Source organism: Colossoma macropomum, unplaced genomic scaffold (genome assembly GCF_904425465.1).
Source record: "Colossoma macropomum unplaced genomic scaffold, Colossoma_macropomum, whole genome shotgun sequence".
NCBI lineage: Eukaryota > Metazoa > Chordata > Actinopteri > Characiformes > Serrasalmidae > Colossoma > Colossoma macropomum.
In genome coordinates, this window is record NW_023494803.1 from 42,460,647 (window position 1) to 42,483,452 (window position 22,806).

Here is a 22,806-nt window from a genome sequence, read left to right on the forward strand (position 1 = left end):
GCGTTTGAGAACCCCGAGGGACATTGCAGAGTGGTGATTCTCCTCTCTACAAGCTCTCTGCCTACACGAAAGGACCGGAAGAAAGAAACAAAGCAAGCAAGCAAGAAAGAAAACATTGATGATGCCATAAAGCTTATAGCCCTGCTGGAAAAATCCCATTTGCTCAAAGATATAATTACCTCCACTAAACCAAACGTTAGGCTTTTCATCAAAGATTTAAAATTGCTGTATGATTTCCTGCCTGACAGTCTTTGTAACAAAAAGGCTGCCATGACTTTTCTTCTTCCTGAAAAGACAGAGTGCTGTTGATTAATATATTTCTCTTTTTCTTTTCCTTTTATTTTCTCTTTCCGGTCCATACTGTTTTTGTATTATGTAATTTCTGATTTTGAGGACTAAAAAAGTGCAACAAACCATCAAAAAACAGTTTCAGTTTCAGGAGAGAAAAAAAAATGTAAAAAAAAACAATATTATTGTGAAAAAGAAAGAAAAATAACGTAATAAGCTGAAATTAAGCAGAATTTATTATTATTTATTTATTATTCTGCTTTGCCTCAGTATATTAAATGAGTAAACTCTTTTAATACTCTGTTCCTGAAGGCCCACTGCTCCACACACTTTTGTGTTTGTCAGCTCATTAACAACCCCTTCCTTCCTGAGTTGAAATGGGAACTAAAGCAGGGAAAGTACAGGGCTGATTATACGTTGGACATGATTATAAAGCACCTCATTCAACATTAATTGTGATCTCTGAGGCCTGGGAGTTTGCAGCGTTCCACGTTCTGTTTTTGCCCCCTGCTCCAAAACATCTCCTCTACTCATTCATAATGAATAAACCTGCAAGATAAACAACCCATTCTGCCCCCTAAAAGAAAGAAATAACAATTTAAATAGACACAATATAAAATATATGGAAGTTTTCATGAAATAGGAATCTTAGCGTGGCATTCCAGCTGTTACAGTGATCAGAACTCACAGCAGTGATGAGTATTTGTGAAGGCTGGATATGAGCAGCACATTCTGTCAACACAAACACAGTGAGGAGCTCATCAGGCCCTTCTCTACTGCACAGTGTGGAGTTTTACATCAAAACACAGGCAGTGTGATCATTTCAAAAGCTGGATTGACCATAATAATGTACCATAACTGTATTTTAAGACTATTTAGAATAGAGAAAGTGTGTAATATGACAAAGACTTGCCTTTTAAAAAAGAGAATATGAAAGAAGATGAGATGCGCTCATCCACAATTTATAAAGTGCTTTGTAGTTTATGATGTGAAGAAATTAATATCCTGCCCCCCCCCACACCTCCACCCCACACTACACATTGGATATGACGACAAGGTTGAAATGATTTTCAATCATTAAGTTCACATTTGGGTACAGTAGTTACTCAAGAACAAACATCTACTGAAGCTTTTTATAATTTAAATACTATTAATTTTTATTGTATTATTAATTTTAATTGTTTTATTAACTTTAAATATAATTATTTTTATGCTTGTCGTGATAAAGCTGTGATTTAAAACTTTTCTGTCAATTTAAACTGATTTTTCAAAATCAGATCTGCATAATTAAGTGGTTCAGATGTAAACAAAGTTCATTCAGAGTGGTTTGGTGTGAAATGTGCAAAAAATGTGTGTGAAGTGCTGAAGGCTTGTGTGTCATATGGACTTATGAATGCTGCCCTTCAGTAAAATGGATTCTACTACCAGTACTATAAGGACCATTAGACACCATTAGGATTAAGCCCTAATGGTTTTGCTTTCTAATAGGAATTGGCTCAATGATTTCCAACAGAGACCACTTGTTTCCTGTAGAACACCTTTAGATCTCATTAGGAAACCATCAAATGCATTTAGAATCAGCCACTGGTCACCTGTTAAACCATTAGGATCATTTACACTGTGGTATCAACCCATTAAAAAAAGCCAAAACACATTACAAAACCATCAGGAACCAACAGTAACACCAATTTATGTTAATACCATTTTCGGGGCTGTTATAACTGATCCTGGTCACTGATAGTGATTTATCAGTGTTTTTAAAGGCAGTAGATTTGTTGCTGCAGTATAACGCGTCTCATCACTGTCATAACAAAACCTCACTAAAATGGTTTTATTTGTTGTGTTGGTACCGAATTACCAGTGATCCAGCTTAAAGATGAATTCAGAATTTCTGCATAATTAATTGGTTAAGATGTAAACAGAGTCATTCAGAGTGGTTGGTGTGAAACGCTCGGTTCTAGAGAAACTTACAGAGTCAGAACTGTTCACAGTGGTGGTGATAGGAACCAGACGTCCACCTCTAAAAGCTCCCTCACAGAAAGTTCCTACATGAAATGGTTATGAATTCACTGCCTGATGACTGAGACACTGTTTTAGGATAGTTTAGAGAACTTAAACTCCATTCATGGTGGAGGGATACATGCAGGGCGCTGGAGGCAAAATAGTCCCCAAAGAGAACTTATTATTTCAGTTTTTCCACTATTTTCCATCATCAACATTCCATATAAACCCAGAAGACTCGTGTAGGTTCACTGGTGGTTCTGGATAGTAAATAAAATGTCTATATTTGTGTAGTAGTCATGGCGACCCCTGGTTCCTATCACCACCACTGTGAAGACATCTGAACCATTTCACCTCTGAATCTCTCTGTTTACATCTCACACACTGAATTATGCAGAAATTCAGAAAAAATGGTGGACTTGCACTTTAAAACGTTTAAATCCTGTGTGTTCGTGTGTCGTGTGCGCCCCCTCTAGCGGCGTGTCACGGTATGGCAAAAATAGGGCCACTCTGGACTCAACCACTACAGGGCAAGGGGTGTTTTACCAAACACCGTACAATCGCGAGGCTTATCTGCATTGCTTTGTCAGCCCACCACGAAGCCCCCTCAAACTAAACGTTCGTTGTATGCCATTTCTAACGTACAGCTACCGCAAATGCCGGAAAGTCCAGGTTCTGCGAAGCTAAACACAACGCGTCCTCCCCTATTTGGCTGCTGAAGTGGTACGGTCCGGTAGTATTGAAGGCAGGGCAGCTGCTCGGCGCTGTTTGTTTTGCTCGGGCAGATTTTGGGGGCGATTTTCGGGGCGAGAGGGGGGCAGTTAGAGAGTCGGAGCGGTCAGATCGGCTTATTTACCCCCTGTCGAGGCACACATGGCTCTGTGCGGCGGCGTCGGAGCCTCGGCCTTACCCAGCGAGCTGATCGTCCACATCTTCTCCTTCCTGCCGGACAGAGATAAGCTGCGGGCCTCGGCCGTGTGCTCGCGCTGGCGGGAGTGCCTCTTCTACCCCGCGCTCTGGAGCGGCCTGAAGCTGCGCGCGCGGACCGGGACCGCCGGCAACGGAACCGGTAGGCTCGAGTTCCTCATGCGCCGGTTCGGCAGCTTCGCCCGCGAGCTGCAGCTGGAGCTTGACGGCGCGGCCCAGAGCGGCCCGGGAGACCCCGAGCTCGGGGAGCGCTGGAGGGAGGCGGCCAACGCTTACCTGGACCAGGTGCTCTGCGTGCTGGGCCACCTGCGCAACAACAGGTCAGATATTCTCCTAATGATGATGCACCGCGGCCACAGTGCGGGGTGGTTGTGTTCAGTGGCACTGATGCATAATCATATATCATAACGGTAGTAATGGACACTGTTAGGGCCAGGTGCTGAACAACAGGTGAGATGGTCACTTAACAGTGCACTTTAATGATGCACAGCGACTGTAGTGCGAAACAGTAGTGTGAAAGGCCGCTTACGCGACTGGAGAGAAACATAAAGCCATAAAGTCATAATAATGAGAGAGAATTCCATAATTATGAGGAGGTAAGTCGCAACTGAAATACGAAGTCATAATTATGAGATGCTAAGTCATAACTGTGAGATTGAATCTTATTATTATGAGATATTAATTCATAATTATAAGGTTGAATTTCATAATTATGAGATGCTAAGTCATAAATATAAGAGGATCTTATGAAGTAGCAAGTCATCATTATGAGATTGAATTTCAGTATTATGAGATACTTTCTCATAATTATGACTTAGTAAGTCTAATTATGAGGTGAATTAGACAGTACATCATAATTGTGAATTTTAAGTCATAAAGGAAATAAGCCCTACTTATTAGATATTAAGTTTTAATTATAAGCTTGAATTTCATTAGACGCAAAGTCATAATAATGAGATGCTAAGTCATAATATTGAGATGCCAAGTCATAATTATGTGATGCTAAGGCATAATTCTAAGCTTGAATCTCATATTTATTAGATATTAAGTCATAATAAGGTTAAATTTTATTATGAGATGCTAAGTCCTAATTATGAGATGCTAAGTCATAATAATGAGATGCTAAGTCATAATTATAAGGTTGAATTTCATTGCGATAGTAAGTCATCGTTATGAGATAGTAAGTCAAAATTATGAGATTGAATATCCTAACTGAGAAAGTTAGGCATAATTTTGAGAGTGTGTGTATATATATAAATGTTTTTTCCCCCTGTGGAGGAAACAGGCTTCCATATAATAGTTATGTTCTGTGGGAACAATGCATAATAATAATTCATAACAGTAGTGCGCAATGGTTACGCACACTGTTAGGACCAGGTGCTCATGCTGGGCCTCCTGAATAACAAGTAAGACCTCATAGTAATGCACAATAGCTGTAGTGCATAATAATAATAATAATAATAATAATAATAATAACAATAATTAGGGGTGCTAGTACATAGCAGTAGTGTGCAGTGGTAATACTCAATAATTGTGCACAAAAATTTATAATGAAAATAATAATAGTGTATAATAGAAATGCACGATAGTAATGGTTCTACTTCATGACTGTGTACAGTAGTAATGCATACAGATACACAATAATAATGCACTATAATGCAAACCCGTTAGTCGTTATGTAACCTTAACCAGGTCGGCCAAAGCCTGAAGAACTTTAAAGGTTCTCTGTACTGTTTTACCCGAGTGTCTTCAAACGGAAGCGGAACGTTTTGTTTTTGCTGAGTAATTTTTGATGGATTGACTGCAGAATGAAAACATCAGCAAATTTCAGAACAAAAAGTGTTCAGTAACGACGCCGTGACTCATTTGGTTCTACAGCGTCAGAGACGGAACGCTGTTCACACTGCATCAGCGGATACACAGTTCAGCACTGAGCACAGTGCTCAGCCGTTTGTGCTGTACAGTGCTGTGTAGACAGTCTGAGCGTCGTGAGAGTTTTAGTGGAAACGGACAGCTTGTAAATCAGAATCACTTCATTTCGCGATTGTAACACACTGACCAGACCTGACAGGCACTCAGACTGATAACGGGTATTTAACTAAGAGACTAATAACATAAAAATACAAGAAATAGAATAAAGTATAATAAACAGTCGATGTGAAAGGAGCTCAAGAGAAGTGTGAATGTCTCAGTGGACATATGATATAATAATTAATGTACAGAATATTACTGAATGATATGAATACTTGAAAAACAAATAACATCTGTACAGTCGGGTAATTAAGCATTATGTTCCAGAGGAGAATTTGTTTGGTGTAGTGTGAGTGTAGTCTGGTGTGAGTGTAGTTTAGTCTGAGTTTAGTCTAGTGTGAGTGTAGTTTAGTCTGAGTTTAGTCTAGTGTGAGTGTAGTTTAGTCTGAGTGTAGCCTGGTGTGAGTGTAGTTTAGTCTGAGTTTAGTCTAATGTGAGTGTAGTTTAGTCTAACGTGAGTCTAGATTAGTCTGAGTGTAGTTCAGTCTAATGTGAGTGTAGTTTAGTCTGAGTTTAGTCTAGTGTGAGTGTAGTTTAGTCTAGTGTGAGTGTAGTGTGGCGGCGAGTGTGGTCTGATGTGAGTAGTTTAGTCTGAGTTTAGTCGAGTGTGGCGGCGAGTGTGGCGGCGAGTGTGGCCTGATGTGAGTAGTTTAGTCGAGTGTGGCGCTGAGTGTGGTCTGAGGTGAGTAGTTTAGTCGAGTGTGGCGCTGAGTGTGGTCTGAGGTGAGTAGTTTAGTCGAGTGTGGCGCTGAGTGTGGTCTGAGGTGAGTAGTTTAGTCGAGTGTGGCGCTGAGTGTGGTCTGATGTGAGTAGTTTAGTCGAGTGTGGCGCTGAGTGTGGTCTGATGTGAGTAGTTTAGTCGAGTGTGGCGCTGAGTGTGGTCTGATGTGAGTAGTTTAGTCGAGTGTGGCGGCGAGTGTGGCGCTGAGTGTGGTCTGATGTGAGTAGTTTAGTCGAGTGTGGCGCTGAGTGTGGTCTGATGTGAGTAGTTTAGTCGAGTGTGGCGCTGAGTGTGGTCTGATGTGAGTAGTTTAGTCTGAGTTGTGGCGGCGAGTGTGGCGCTGAGTGTGGTCTGATGTGTGGTCTGATGTGTCCACTGAGGTTGATGAGCTTCAGCTCTGGAGGTAAAAGCAGGTCTGTTCTGGCTTTGATGGCCCTGAATCTTCTACCAGAATGAACTGAGTTGGAGTTAAAGTGAATCGGACATGGTACAGAACTGGGATGGGTGGACGAGTAGATAAGTAGTTGGATGGATGGCTTGGAGGATACATGTGTGTGGATGAGTAAATGGGGTGGAGGAGTGGATGGTTACATGGTTTGTTGACTAAATCTGGAGATATAGGGACGGCTGAGTGAGTAGAGGAATGGATGATAATTGGATGTTAGATAGTTGGGTAAAAGATGCATTATTGGTTAGATGGTTGGATGAGTAGATTGATGGATGGATTGATAAGTAGGTAGAAGGATGGATGGATGGTTCGATGTTTGGTAGAAGCATAGATTGAACAGGGGATGGATGGACAGACGGAGGAATAGGTAGATGTAAGATGAGTTGGATGAGTAAAAGGTTGATCGATGTGTAGATGTAAGAGTTGGATGGATAGATAGAGGGATGGAAGGATAGTTTTAAGGTGATGGATTGATTGATGGGTGTATACATGGATGGACCGATGAATGGGTAGGTGTACAACAGTTGGATGGATAGATAAAACAATGGATAGAAAGAAAGATGGATATTAGACGGAGAAGTTGATTGGTGTGTAGATGTAAGAGTTTGATGACTTAATGGATGAATGAAAAGATGGATTGATCGATGGGTGGATATGTGGATGAAGGGATTAATAGATAAACGGATGGATGTTCAGGTGGTTGGATGAGTAATTGGATGAATGGGTGGGTAGGTTGGTAGATGGATGGATGAATTGATCAGTGGGGGGTATATGAATGGGCAGATGTAAAATAGTTGGAAAATGGACGGATAGAGAGAAGAATGGATGGCTAGGTGGTTGGATGAGTCATTGGATGAATGGATAGGTAGGTTGATAATTGGGTAGAAGGTTGGATGAATTGATAGATGGATGTATTTATGGCTAGAATGATGGATGGATTGATGGCTCAGTAGGTAGATGGATAGATAAAGAGAGAGAGAGGGAGAGAGGGAGAGAGAGAATGTCCACCGTTGGAACCTGAAATTTATAGAAAATAGTCGCAATTTAAATCACAGTCGCAATATTAGTCGGAAAAATCGCAATCCGATATTTTTCCCTAATCGTTCAGCCCTCGGAGAGACCCAGATCTCCTCATGGAAGCTCATGAGGAAAGTTCTCTCTCTGGAGCTCTACAGTTTTATCCTTAACAGACTGTTATTGTTTAAAAAGAGCTTTCCTGCCACTGACCGATCAAACGTGACCAACTGTTTGAAGCGTCCACCAACATGAGACACTAAGCCCAGCAGGAATCCCAGCTGCAGGAACTCAGGGAGGGTAGAGAGAGTCTCTGATACAGAGACACTGATAACGAGCGATAATAGCTGATGGGAGTAGAGAAGCCTCCTCACAGGCCGAGGAGGAACCTGACAGAGCCGCCAGCTTCGGCCTTCACCTCGTGTTGACCTCAGTGCACCTTCAGCTCCGGCTTTAGCCTGTGTTTTGGAACACTTTGCACAATTTCAGGCCTTTTTTCCAGCTCCACTGTAAGCAGACCCAGCAAAACCTGCACAAAAGCTGCAGCTGCTGGTTGTGTGAAGCTGCTGCTGCTGCTTTCTCCTCTAAACTTTCACACAATGGACCATAAACAGTGAAGCACAGACAGAGAGGAACAGTGGGTTCCTGAAAAGTCCCGACAGTCGGACCTCCCCTCGCTCCGCGCAGGTTCTGGCCTCTGAGCGCTTATTCAACACGTCTAAAAGCTTTTGTGACTCTTTCTGTGCTGATTATTTTACAATTGTTGTCATTTTTCCAGATCTTTATTTTAAAATCCTTTGTGTTTGTAGAAATCTGTTGATGCCTGATTGTTTCAGTAAGCTGTGAAAGCACATTTAAAGGGGAATTACAGCAAATTTTCCAAATTTCTGAGAGATTCAGAGTGGTTTGGTGTGAAATGGTTCCGATCTCTTTACAGTGGTGGTGATAGGAACCAGGGGTCGCCATGACTACAACACAAATATAGACATTTTATTTACTATCCAGAACCACCAGTGAACCTACACGAGTCTTCTGAGTTTATATGGAATGTTGATGATGGAAAATAGTGGAAAATCTGAAATAATAAGTTTTCTTTGGGGACTATTTTGCCTCACAGCGCCCTGCATGTATCCCTCCACCATGAATGGAGTTTAAGTTCTCTAAACTATCATAAAACAGTGTCTCAGTCATCAGGCAGTGAATTCATAACCATTTCATGTAGGAACTTTCTGTGAGGGAGCTTTTAGAGGTGGACGTCTGGTTCCTATCACCACCACTGTGAACAGTTCTGAACAGAAGTTTCTCTAGAACAGAGCATGAGTGACTTTATTTACATCTTAGCTATTAAATTATGTGGGTTTTTTCAGAAATTTGGTGGAATTCCCCTTTAATGAAGTACAGAAGTGTTTGCTTTTTCCAGCCTCTTCCATATTCATTGTTTTCTTGATTTTGGAAATTAGTTTTTCTTGTTTAGAAACTTGTTTTTCTGTGTTTTTTTATGGAATGTTGATGGTTAAACAGTGGAAAATCTTTGGGGCCTATTTTGCCTCACAGCACCCCACGTATTATGTATCTCTCCACCATGATTGAAGTTTAAGACCAAAATCGTCTTAAAACTATCTTAATGTCTGACATCAGGCAGTGAATTCATAAGCATTTTATGTAATAACCTTTGTTGAGATAGTTTAGATATGCATATATTTGAATAGCCACGCCCATCCCGGTCGTGTACGTCCAGCGCTGATGTGGAAATTGTTCCCCGTCTCTCTTTCCTTCAGGAATCTGCAGCGGTTGAGTCTGTACGGCGACACGTGCATCCTTCAGGACGACAGCATTCTGGACAGCTCTTACCTCGCCCAGATCGACCAGGGGGGCAAGAAGATTAAAGAGTAAGTCGTGGTCACTTTGTGGGCTGTTATCAGAACGGCTGCTGCTGCGGCAGCTTCTTTATTTGATCTATTCAAATTGTTGAGATTATTGATTGATTTTTCTCGGATTTAAATCTTAAAAGTGACCAGATTGGAGAATTGGGACAGTTTTCTTTCTGAATGAGTTTCACCGTTTTCTTTCTGCAATTATGGTCACAACAGATGGGCTGTGTCCACTCACTGTCCACTCTATTAGACTCTCCTACCTTGTCGGTCCACCTTGTAGATGTAAAGTCAGAGACGATAGCTCATCTGCTGCTGCACAGTTTGTGTTGGTCATCCTCTAGTCCTTCATCAGTGGTCACAGGATGCTGCCCACAGGACGCTGTTGGCTGGATATTTTTGGTTGGTGGACTATTCTCAGTCCAGCAGTGACACTGAGGTGTTACTGCTGTGTCTGATCCACTCAGACCAGCGCAGCACACACTAACACACCACCACCACGTCAGTGTTACTGCAGTGCTGAGAATGATCCACCACCCAAATAGTACCTGCTCTGTGAGGGTCCATGGGGGTCCTGACCACTGAAGAACAGGGTGAAAGGGGGCTAACAAAGTATCAGAGAAACAGATGGACTACAGTCTGTAACTGTAGAACTACAAACAACTGCACCTATATAGTAAGTGGAGCTGATAAAATGGACAATGAGCGTAGAAACAAGGAGGTGGTCAGAATGTTATGCCTGATCAGTGTGCAAGTGAATATCGTGGCAGCGCAAGATCCTGTAGTGGCGATCACAATATGATTGTATATGAAGAAAGTAATGGTCAGTCTCTCTCTCTCTCTCACTGTCTGTCTGTCTCTCTCAGGATGCAGCAGCTGTTTGAGGAGATCCTGTCTAACAGCCGACAGCTGAAGTGGCTCTCCTCGTCCTTCATGCTGGGTTTGGTGACCCCGTGCTCTTTAGCGTCTCTCTCTAACCCCAGCGCCGAAACCCTGGAGCACCTCAGTCTGCTGGACGGTCAGCTGCCCAGCCTGGTGCCCACGGCCGAGCTCCAGCGCCTGGTCCACCTGCGCTCGCTCTCCATCGACTTCTGCGACTTCTCCTCCGAAATGTGCCGGCTGCTTTCGGCCAGCGACCGCGCGCCCCTCCACCGCCTCTCCCTGCTGCTCAACGGCGCCGCCCTGGAGGCCAAACCACTGGATGGCACGGCCACTGAGGATGACCTGAAGGTAGTGGGAATTATTCCTGTGTGAAGTAGCGATGGACATTCCGACTGAATTTGAGAACGATGCAGGAAAGAGTTAATAAACATATTAGTTTAAAAAATGTTGACTTTCATCAAAGTTTAATCCCTCTAAAAGCTGCTTCACTGAAGGATGTCACATGAGCTGGTTATAAATATGACGTAATTTTTTAACCCGTTCATGGTGGAGGGATACATGCAGGGTGTTGTGAGACAAAATAGTCCCTAAAGAAACCTATTTCACATTTTCCACTATTTTACTATTAGCAGTACTTCTACATCGTTTAGGTTTAGTGGTGGTTTTGGAAAGTAAGTAAAACGACTACAGTGAACCATTTACATTAAACTGCTCAGTGATTTGTTTACATCTCAACAGGTATGCAGAAATTTAGAAAAGTCAGTGGAGTTCCCCTTTAAGACACCACCTTGTACCATGAATTAGCTTTAAAATGCCATATAATAATATAAATAAATAAATCCAGTAATATGTGTTTTACATATTTATTTTTAAAAGGATTTTTAAAAACTTTTTGATGACTTACAAGTAGAGATGGGGCCGCTCCGATCCTGTGTCGGTATCGGGTCCGATATTGACGTCATTCACTCATCGGATATCAGACTTACTGATCCATATTCCAGTCCGCAGCTTGTGCTGGACCATGAACCTGCTGTAATGTAACATAACGTAACAAGAAACGTCTCCGATCCATAATTCCATACCACATCTTACCATGAACCCGCGGCAACTTCAGTCTGTAACTGAGTGAGCGAAGAACAGGAGCTGTTCGTTTGATTGAAATGTCGTTTGCTTGGAGATATTTTAGTCTGGAAACGCCGGAAAATAAGACTGCTATTGTAACGTGTGTAAGGCCAGCGTGTCGAGGGGTGGAAGCACGGCTGCGTCATACATTACAACCTGTTTAATCAGATCAAAGATTTATAATAATAATGATGATGATTATAATAATAATATATTATTATTATTATTATTATTATTATTATTACAAATACTATAGGGCTTAAAATATAATAAGATCAATAAATAAATTCAATAACAGTAATTTTTATTTACATATTGCATCATTTACATAATTATTTAATAGGATGTTCTTAGCTTTTTAATGACTTTCAAAGACGTATAAAAATGGTCTGTTACAATAAGAATAAGTGTTATTGGAAAATAAAAGTATTGTAGGATATAATAATTTTGCATTAAACTATTTTAAATAAGAATTCTTATTAAGAATAAGAATTATTATTATTATTATTTATTATTACTACAAGTACTATTTAGTTGAGTAATATTTTATATTTTCATAATATAAATGAAAAATATTAATTAAAACAATAAATAATGTTATAGTTACAAAATACCAAACTAATGATGGTAAAAATAAATAAAAATGATAATAATTAAAAAAGAATAATAAATAAATAATGGTCTGTCTGACCCCCGGCTGCAGGCGCTGGTCCGGCGCAGTGCTAACCTGCGTGTTTACCTGATGGCTCTGGACGTGTGCAGTCAGGACCTGCTGCGGGTGCTGAAGCCCAGTCTGCCTCTGGAGCGGATCCACCTGGACAGTTTCAGCACGCTGGTGACCGACGGCGTCCTGGAGCTCATCTCGCAGCAGTACCACAAAACGCTCACGCACTTCGTCCTGGTGAGGGACGACGGAGGCTTTCCTGACCTCAGCGTCAACCGCAACGAAGATCCGCTGGTGCTGCTGGCCTGGAGGTGCATCCACCTCGCCGTCCTCATCATCCACGGTGAGTAAACACCACGCGCCGCCATTTTTCTCCAACACTCACCGAACGAAGGCTTTATTTAGTTTTCTTTTGGTTTAATCCAGAGTAATTTGGGTCCACGTTTGCAGTCGTTTTTAAAGCAATGGTTTTGCTTTTGAGTTCTACGCTGGAGCTATGAGGCTAATATAGCTAACAAGCAGTGGTGGACAGTGATGAAGTAAATGTAATTCGTTTCTGTACTTAAGTAGTTTTTCGTGTATCTGTACTTTACTGAAGTTTTTCCACTTTGGGTGAATTTTTACTTTCACTCCACTACATTTAATACTCAAATATCTCACTTTTCACTCCACCACATTATGAGAAATCTGTCGCTCCTTTTGGTTTATGTGTGCATAAAAACGTAACATGTCAAAACAAAAGAAGTGCGAATCAAGAACACCAATCAGGGCACAGCGGTCACTTTGTTTTGAGCTTGTTTTGACCTGTTGGTCATACCGACCCAGTGCAGCACACGGTTCAACATCAGTGCAGCAGCGTAAAATTTGGGAGAGTCTATTCAACATAAATGATGATCTAACCTAACTTTGTGTAAACAGACCACAATATAGAAATATGTACTCATATGCAGTTGTGACTGACGTGTCTTTATTCTGAATTTATACAAACACATTTCATTTTATAGTAAATTAGTTTAGGCTAGTTTATGTTTATGAACAGAGACCTACAGATGCAGTTTAGTAAAGGAAACTCATTTGTGAATCCGAGTTTAAAGTTTTTGTTAAACTTAAACTTGTAACTAAGAAATAAATCTTAAACTGAAACTTTGCTTGTTTGTAAAAAGTGATTTCAGAGCCGCTCAGTTCTACCTGATGGAAACTGTTTGCCTTCAGTGTTTTGTGCTTATGATCATTTTAATAGACATCAGCGTCACTAATTAACGACATTCAGTGTTCAACACAGTTTAACAATAAATGGTCTTAAACTCTGGAGTTAATGTAGAACTGCTGATTCACCCTTTAACCCTGAAAGATCAGCTCAGACTGCTGGTCACCATAGCAACACAGACAACAATCTCGCCTAGATAGTAGCTAACGAAACGGCAAAGAGAGAGATTTAAGATGAACATCGATAATTTGGAGACGAATGGACTGATTTGCATTTATAATCACTCCAGCTGGTTTCCTGATACGTTTAATCTGCAGTGAGAAACTGATGAACACTAAGCTTCTCGTTCGAAATTTTCCTGTTCCACCTTAAATGGTGCAGCAGTTACATCCTCAGGCACTATTTAAGGTGGAATGGGAAAATTCGAACGAGAAGCTGGTGAAAGAGAAGCGACTTCAGCCTCGTTAAAATCAAATGTTGAGACATTTTTCAAGAAACTGTTCCACCTTTGAGTAAATGTTTCCTGCCAGAGATGCGAGAAAAGCGGCTATAGCTGAGCTAAAGCTTAAAACAGAGCAAAGTAAGTCTGTGTTTTCATTTGTTATTTATATGTTATGTTTTTTAGCCTAAACTAGTACATACCGAGACATATTTACAGCCAAGACGGTAAAACGTTATTTCAATAGAATGAACATAAATTATTGTGTCTACTAAGGTGATTTGATTTGTTTCCGACCCCTGGTTTATGCAAATGAACGAGCGAACTGTTTTAACGAAGCCCCTGTTTGATCTCCGTGCTGCAGGTTATACGGTGTGGTCCCACAACCTGGTGGCCATCTCCCGCCTGCGTGGCTCCAACTTGAAGGTGCTGACCGTGTCGGAGGAAAGCATCGATTTCGACCCGGACCAGTCGGTGTTCATCGAGGGCGACCCGGTGCACAACCTGGTGAAGGAGGTTTCCCTCGGGCTGGGCCGCGTGTGGCACCCCTCCATGGACAGCAGCGTCATCCTGAGCGACCCCACCCAGCACTTCCACCGCGAGATGCTGAGCTTCAGCGAGGGAGTTTAAACCCAGCAGGGCCTTTAGCTTTTGTTTCGTTTTCCTCTGCACCTTACCCACCCTGTGCTCGATTATCTCCCAGAACAGGCCCTGTCTCATTTTACATACTCTTTTCCTTTTATTTTCCTTCCTTTGAGATTCTGTTTGTTTTTTTTTCCTTCCTTGTAGTGTGAAATTAATCCTTTGTAAGTGCTGTGTTTAACCAGTATTAGCTCTATATTTATATCTATCTATATATCCTGCTTATGAAATAGGAAAGTATAGTTGGGTATCGGTTTAGTAGCTAATTGAGTGGATGGTGGAGAGGGGCTTTTTGTTTTTGTTTGTTTTTTTACACAGCTAGCTTAAAAAGAGTTGTACAGAGTGTTTCGCTTTGTTCGTCCGCTCCTACGTTGGGTTTCCTCTTATAGAGCGTGGAGTTACCTCAAGAACTATCAGTTTCAGATCCATCTTGGCTTTTTACGATGACAAAATCTCGCGTTTTTTTCCTTGACCTATAGGGAGATTAGTCTTCCGGCCGAGAGAACGGGCTGATAGACGTCAAGCTACACCCCTGCAGCCTTCCTCGTTGTTCCTAACTGTTATTTGAAGGTGGTGATGTTGACGTTGTTGATGTTATTGTTGTTGTTGATGTTGACGACGACGATGGTGTCGTTCGGGACGAAAATCCCGTTTTTTTTTTTTTGTTTGTTTTATTTTTTTTCCTCAACCTGGAAGTGGACGCGCTTCTGCTGGTGAAACCAATTAGCTGAGGTTCTCAGACTGGCACTTAAACCCTGCGCGCTGAATGTCCGTTAGCACAAAGTCTGGGCTCGGCTAACGGGGCTTTATCTGGATCAAGTCCGCTCTGTCCGTCTCAGGTAGGCACGAACACCATGACCTTGAAGATGAGGGTGATGAGGATGAGTGAGAACAATCAGCTTTTCTCTCAGCTTTTGAAGAAATGGCTCGATCAGCAAAGCTAATGTTGCTCGAAGAAAAACAGATGCGCACTTTCAGTCGAGGAAGTGGGGAGATATTTGTGGGTGAACATCAGTTTTTGTCGTGTTCACAGTTGAAAGGCAAGCGAAGTGACCCTTCGTTTACCGGCCACATTAGCGTGTTTGGTCAAGCTATTCCTTTAATCTGTTTATCGAGTCACAGTTGCCTTGGAAACCCCCCCTTTATAGTTTCCCATAGCGGATACGGATTCAGTCACCATTACTGTTACCTGTTCCTTCAAGACCAGCAGTCATTCAGTGCGGAAAGTCCGATCTCGTCGTGTCCGAGCGGCGTGGCGCGAGCGATCCTCAGTGTTTCGGGGTGAAGTTGAGCTCGAATCCCCACAGTATTTCATCTGCAGAGTGTTAGGAGGAGGGAGGCAGTTGCTACTCTGTTTTTCCCCCCACATATCTCAGGATTCCTGCCCTTCCGGTACTTTTCCAGTGAAGGTTTTCGTCCAAGCTGTTTGTTCGGTGCGTCTGTGCGCTCGATGGACAAGATAGTGAAGGTTTTTTTTTTTTATTTTTATTTGGAGAAATGTTAAAGCTCTTCCAAAAGACTGCGCTTTACAGTGGTTTTTATTTTTCTATCTCTCTCTCGTGTGCGTGGGATGTACGCTTTTACTTGCGCCGTTTGCCATTTTAAAGCTCGTAGTGTGGAGGGAAACCGCGGTCGCCTGCTTAGCGTTAGGAAAGTGAATGTCGAACGACGGCCTTCGTTTCTCGTTTTAAAAAGTGGCGCTTGTTTTTGCTCTGGAGATTCGGAAGCATATCTTCTTTTCTCATGCTCCGTGCAGTGACGTTCGGATGGAAGGTGGACACGTTTGTGGTTTTCGGTCTGAAAGGCTAATTAGCCGCCCGCCTTCTTGCTGATAGACGAGACAGCGAAGCCAAACCGGGTGTGAAACTGTAGCCACAAACTATCCTTCCTGTTAAAAACGTTTTTTTTTGTAATGCTTAGCTGGCTCAGCCAAAGCCAGTTGCAGTAAATCTCCATATGCAAGCATAATGGGGGGAAATCTGGCTAGAGGTTAGCTGGTTAGCTTGTTAGCTTGTTAGCTTAAAGGAGTAGTTTGGTAAAAAGTTTCATTTGCACACCGTAACCCTTCATCTGCATGCAGTCGATCCACTAAGGCAGGGCTGCCCAATCCTGATCCTGAAGATCAACCACCCTGCAGAGTTTAGCTCCAACCCTAATCTAACACACCTGATCCAGGTAATCAGCCTTCAGCGGCGTCTGACTGTCCAGGTGTGTTGGATCTGAACTCTCCAGGGTGGTAGATCTCCAGGACCAGGATCGCTAATGCGTGTTTGTTGTCCTGAAGTTAGGCTAATGTAAGTCTTTTGGTTCCATTGACTTGCATGGCTTGTTAGCCACGTTAGCCGTCTCATCTTTTAGCTCCGGTGCTAAAACTAAGGAAGCAAACTTCAGACACCTGAGCGACTACTTTTTAGGCAAGAAGGGAAGATGTGTAAACGAATAATTTTTTTACTGAACTCTTCCTTTAATAGAAAGCAAATCGAAAGCAATCAACCAATGAGACCCAATCAGTTCAGAGCCTGCATGTAAGGTGCCTCTCTAGGTGAGCTTAAACCTGCAGTGTATGCATGAGAAACAAAGATACCGCTTAAGGAATAATGATATAACTAAAAAATGCATGCCAGTAGTGGGATTCTGACGTGTTTGTTTGAAAAGTCCCATTTCTATTTTTAGTACCACACCAAAAAGGATCTAGATGAGATTGTTCTATATTTGGAAGTTTAATATTGTATATTGTTTCTTGCCGTTGAATGAGGGTGGGTAAGGACTCGAGTGTCAGAGGGAGACGACGACGTTGGCGAGTTGTCGGTGTGTAAACTGCTAATGCGTTCATGCTGTGCCTAAACCCAGAATAGCTTTCGTTTCTCGAAGCCCACACACGGCGTCCGTGTTCGTCTCCGGTCGACAGAGTCATGTCTAGCATAGCGATAGACAGGTGTAACTAAGACGTTAGCATATTAAAGCATCAGCGTGTTGTTTTTCTTCCTTATTTTCCTAGTTTTTTGGGTTTGTTCTCTCTGTACACTCATGTATGTGTGTGTTGTGTTTTTTTTGTAAAGTTTCAAAAAGTGCATACGTCAGAGAAGGAGGTGTGTAGAGTCGGGAGGCGTACCACTTTCTCAGCAGTGAACAGGAAACAGCCTTTCTCAGGGTTCCGTCAGTTCAGTGGAGGAGGAGTCCAGTAGCTCAGGCCTCTAATCATGGACCTCTGAGGACGCGGCGTCGCTCTGCGTCTGCCGCATGAGGAGCTCCGGGTCTCGGCTGGTTTTCTCTATGGGGAAAACTGCTACTGTCTCACCTGGTGGTGAGCAAAAAACGTTCCAGAGCTGATTTATTTGTGTATGTTTTCCCCCCAAAACAGATTTTCTGAGTTATGAGGTCATTAAGGAGTCATAATTCAAATATTGCTACATGCTAATACACGCTCTGACATCATCAACTGACATCATGAGACTGACCTCACCGAAATACCCAGCAAGCTTCGTCAAATGTGATAGATTAGAGGCTGTGCTTTGATTATACACTTAAAACTGATGGTTGTTCAAGGGTTCTTTAGTAAAGGCAGTGGTTCTATTTAGAAACATTCTATGTAGAAACGTTTCAGACTCTTTGCATGGTGAATTTGTTCTTCAGATTAATGGAGAATGTGTTGTATATGGTTCTATGTGGAACCTTTGGAAAATAACACCAAAAAGTGTTTGTTCTAACAAGCTTAACATCATACCAATGGAACCCGTTTCGGTTACAACACATTCTCCATCCATTTCGCCATGCATAGAACCTTTTAAGCATGAATTGAACCATTGCCTTTTCTTAAAGAACCCTTAAAGAACCATCTTTTTTAAGTGTATAGCTGAAATTGTAGGCTTTCACTTGTTAATTGAGTGTTAGCTTGGTTCTAGCATGTGTGGAGCAACATTAGCATTTTGGCTACTTTAAAGGGAATCAGTTTTTCAAAAATTTACAGCTCAGTTATTAAAACAAGCCGTCTGAAGTGGTTTCATTATAGAGAAACTTGAATGAAAGCAAATTAGATGTCTTTACAGTGGTGGTGATAGGAACCAGGCGTCACCATGACTACAACACAAATATAGACATTTTATTTACTATCCAGAACCACCAGTGAACCTACACGAGTCTTCTGAGTTTATATGGAATGTTGATGATGGTGGTCATCTGAACGGCCGCCGTCCTCTGTGAATGATGTTCGGTTCCTATCACCACCACTGTGAACAGTTCTGACTCTGTAAGTTTATCTAGAACAGAGCGTTTCACACCAAACCACTCTGAACGACTCTGTTTACATCTTAACCACCTAATTATTTTGAAATTTTGAAAAATGGCTGGAGTTCCCCTTTTAACGACCTCTTAAGTCAGAGGATAGTGACTCTCCTGGGGGTGAAATTGCATGTTTTTGTTCAGCTCAGGGGAAAATGTTGCGTATGGGGCGGCGAAATGACTCCGCGTCCTCAGACGTTTGTGAAAGTTTCCATACGAGAAATCATAAAACCAAGTCACTGGAATTTCGCTTCTGTCAGCACGTCTTGTGTCAGCTGCCAAAGATCACGGTGATTCAACCTTAACGAAAGTGCCCGCATGCTGGCAGAGGGCAGGGCCAACGGCTGATCGGCCTCTAGATGTACTACTTACTACTATATTCTCTTACTACAGCTAGTAGATATCGAATGGGTTGAAGTGGAGGTCGGGCCGCTTTCGTGCTCCGCAGCTGTGCTGTGGCGGTTTTCTTTTTTGTTTTGTTTTTTTGGGTCAACAGCAGTAGATCTCTCTTATAAATGCACCTGTTTCACTGTGAAGAGTGAATGTAATTTAAAAACTATTGAGAAAATCAAGGTTGGTTCTATCAGACCTACTATTAAGCTGCTATGAGACGTGTAAGGAACATTCCACTGGGGAGTTAAAAACAAACTAAAATGGCCAAATGTCTGCATGAAATGACTTTATTTTTTTACTCTTCGATTCTTTTTCGGGCTTGTTGGGGGGGGCGGGATCCTGAAATCAGCGAAGCGGACTGGTCTTTAGGTGAAAATCGTTGAGCGCGGGTATGATTGTGCCTCCCTCGAGTATGAAGTGCAGAAGGGAGATTATTTTTGTGTAGACCAGTCGATTGTTACAACTCAGTTGGATCCCAGACTTTTTTGTTTTGTTTTGGTTTTCTTTTTGTTTTTTTTTTATTTCAGTTTTGGAAACGTTTATATGCATTCACAATCCAGATCTCTCTGTAGTTAAAGGAGAACAGCTGTAAGTACAGTGGGCTGCTCTAAAGCCTGAGAAATCTCAGAAAGCTGTATAAAGGAAACAAAACGTGGCCTGTAGAAGCTCAGTGAGCTTCCAGTTACCTTACTGCTCAATGACCTCACGCCAGCTGCAAGGGGTGGGGCGGTGGGGAGATGTTATAGATCGCTGTTGTCGGAAACCTCGTATCTCCAAAATGGTAACTTTACAGGAGAAGTAAAAAACATGCTTTACTTTTGATGTAAGTCAATGGAACCAGACTTTTTTCCCCAAGCAATTTTGGGCCGTTTATTTTGGTCCATTCATCATGAAATTTACACTCAATGTAAAAGACAACAGGCATTTTTTTTTTGTCAAACTGCAAAACGTTTTGTTCGGAACAAAACTCACTTTTACAGCAGAAGAAAAAAGAAGGAACATTCTTAACTTATAATGGAAGTCGGTTTATCAGGCAAAGGGTAACTAGAGTTTTTAAATTATGCCAAGAAAGTAAAACGCGTCAAAAATGGTGATGTCAGGTTTTTGTCCAACAGTCACTATATAATACATAAATAATCTCCATTATTGTTGTTTTTCAGTTTTTGACATAATATAAATAGAGGAACAGGCATTTTCAAATTATGTGTAAATTTCATGATGAATGAACCAGTAGAAACAGCCCAGTATTACTTGGGAAGACGTCTGGTTCCATTGACTTACATTAGAAGTAAATTCCTTTTTCTCCTTCTGCTGTAAAGTTACCACTTTGGAGATACGAGGTTTTGTTCCAACAGCAGCTTTTTATAAATATATATAATCGTCTAGTGTGACCTTGGAGTCTAAACGAGTTTATTTTTGATGAAATCTGAGTCACTTTAAGTAAAGGTCCACTGTAGGTCAAACATCACGCCGGACATGGGCCTAACCACCCCATCCCCCCATTTCCCCCCTTGCCGGTTTTCCTCTTCAGGCTGGCTCGCATTAAAACAAAGTCAGAAACTATGCAAGTGGAATGCATATGATTCAGTGGCTCTTAACTTCTCTCTCTATTCTTTTTGTTTTTGTTTTTTCTTTTTCTGTCACTCATAAATGGAAATGACTTATCTTGCAATTATACTTGGCCTTATTATTATTATTATTATTATTATTATTTTAAGATCTTGATTCTTCGGAAGCCAACTCAGTTTCGGGGCGACCGTGGGTACAGACATGGTCTCTATGAGACTGGCCAGCAGGCCCCAGTTCTAAGTGGTACGAATGTTGTGCATTTGTTTAAAATCAGGACAGTCTGCAATAAAGAAGTGGCCATCACGGGGCACGAGCAGTGCTAAGACCAGGCTGCTGCTTACCTTGTAAACGTAACGGCGAGTAAAAAAATACGATACCTTACAGCGCATATGGGTATGTATATATCAACATACGTACTTCTATGCCACATATGTCCGGGTTCTATTTATGAACATGGAGAAAAAATAGTTTATAAGCGTTGTTGTTTTGCAAAAATGGTTTTACCATCTTAAATGTTTAATATTTGGGCAGGTGTGTTCTGTCTACTTTTTGTCTCCAGTGAGCACATAGCATTGGGTTTTATATGTACATCTACAAACAGGAACGTCCTCTGGCACAGGTGTGAACATGCCAGGTGGGGAGAGATTTTATTGATTTAGAAAAGTGATCTGAGGTTCCACCATTAAAGAAGGAAAAAAATAAACCTACGAGAAAAAAAACGTAACTGACGTACGTGTTGGATAAACCAGCCTGAATGTTGATTTGAATCAATGTTGAATGAATGCATTTTCTTTTAATCGGTAAATAAAAGCATTAAAAAAGGACTTTGTGTGACATGATCCTTCATTTTTGGCTGAAAAAAAAACCTGATCAGCTGTCTGATAGAATTTAAAGGACCCTTATTATGGAAAACTACATTTTAAACTAAACTGTTTTTTATTTGTAATATGATTTTAATGTACATAAATATTGTTAGTTTCCAATCATGCCTTTCACTCCCCAGTTGTGTAAACCAAAATGAAGAACCAGCCTGTTTAGAGCATAATACAGGATGGCCAGTCAGAACAGCTCTTATTTGCATATCAATCATAAAGGCACAGTATCAAAAATAGCCTGTTTATGAGATAAAGAGGGGTTGGGAAATATTCCTGTTAATATGAATTGCAAAGGCAATGATTTTACCAGTATACACTATATGGCCTAAAGTATGTGGACACCTGACCATCACACCTATATGAACTTGTGAGCATCCCATTCCAAATCCATGGACATTAATTTAAAGTCCCTCCCCCCGCCTTACAGCTATAACAGCTTCCACTCTGCAAGATTTTGGAGTGTAACTGGGATTTTGTGTCCACTCAGTCTAAAGAGCATTTGTGAGGTCAGACACTGATGTTGGACGAGAGGGCCTGACTCACAATCTCCGTTCTAGTTCATCCCAAAGGTATTCAGTGGGGTTGAGGTCAGGGCTCTGTGAGGGCCACTGGAGTTCCTCCACACGAAACTGGTCACTCCATGTCTTTATGGAGCTGCTTTGTGCACAGGGGCTCAGTCACACTGGAACAGGAAAGGCTGTTCCCCAAACTGCTGACACAAAGCTTTAAGTGTATAATCATGTTAAAAGTCTTTGTGCTGCAGCATCAACATCACCCTTCACTGGAACTGAGGAGCCCAAGCCCTGAAAAACAGCCCAGCCCATCATCCCTCCTCCACCAAACTCTACTGTTGGCTCTGCATTCCGGTAGGTAACGTTCTCCTGGCATCCACCAAACCCAGATTCATCATCAGACTGACAGATAGTGAAGCTGATTCATCACTCCAGAGAACACGTTTCCACTGATCCAGAGTCCAGTGGCTGCGCTTCACACCCCTCCAGCCGACGCTTGGTATTGTGCATAGTGATCTTAGGCTTGTGTGCAGCTGCTCGGCCATTAAAACCCAATTTGTGATGCATGAGGGGATAGGTGATTTCTATGCACACTTGGTGGTTTGCATGGTCTACCGCTTTGTGGCTGAGCTGTTGCTGCTTCTAGATGCTTCCTTTTCACTATAATAGCACTGAATGTAGCAGGGCAGAAATTTGTTTGTTACCAAGTTTAGTCACTGAGCTCTTCAGTACGACCCAAAGTTTGCCAGTGTTTGTCTATGGAGAGTGCTTGATTTTATACACCTGTTAACAATGTTGTTTTATCTACACCCAATTCCATTATTAGGGAGTGTCCACATACTATTGGCCATACAGTGTACATGACTAGTTAGTTTCCATCAAAACTACACAGACAGAACTGATTGTCTGTTTATCTCTGTAT

General features: G+C 41.8%; 1 protein-coding gene across 1 annotated transcript; it reads left to right on the forward strand.

Annotated features, from left to right (window-relative positions):
- Window positions 1–3,076: 3,076 nt before the first annotated feature.
- LOC118823617 (F-box only protein 33) lies at window positions 3,077–21,321 on the forward strand. Its single transcript, XM_036593330.1, has 5 exons — window positions 3,077–3,536; window positions 9,209–9,319; window positions 10,168–10,531; window positions 12,009–12,312; window positions 13,980–21,321. The coding sequence occupies exons 1-5, from the start codon at window positions 3,163–3,165 to the stop codon at window positions 14,243–14,245; spliced, it is 1,419 nt and encodes a 472-aa protein (XP_036449223.1). The 5' UTR covers window positions 3,077–3,162; the 3' UTR covers window positions 14,246–21,321.
- Window positions 21,322–22,806: the final 1,485 nt, after the last annotated feature.

What these genes read in the sequence shown, in the direction of transcription:
- LOC118823617 (XM_036593330.1), top strand. Translation starts at nt 3,163, where the DNA reads ATGGCTCTGTGCGGCGGCGTCGGAGCCTCGGCCTTACCCAGCGAGCTG. An exon ending in GGGGGCAAGAAGATTAAAGA is followed by an intron (nt 9,320 to 10,167) that starts GTAAGTCGTGGT and finishes TGTCTCTCTCAG; the next exon opens with GATGCAGCAGCTGTTTGAGG. An exon ending in CGCCGTCCTCATCATCCACG is followed by an intron (nt 12,313 to 13,979) that starts GTGAGTAAACAC and finishes TCCGTGCTGCAG; the next exon opens with GTTATACGGTGTGGTCCCAC.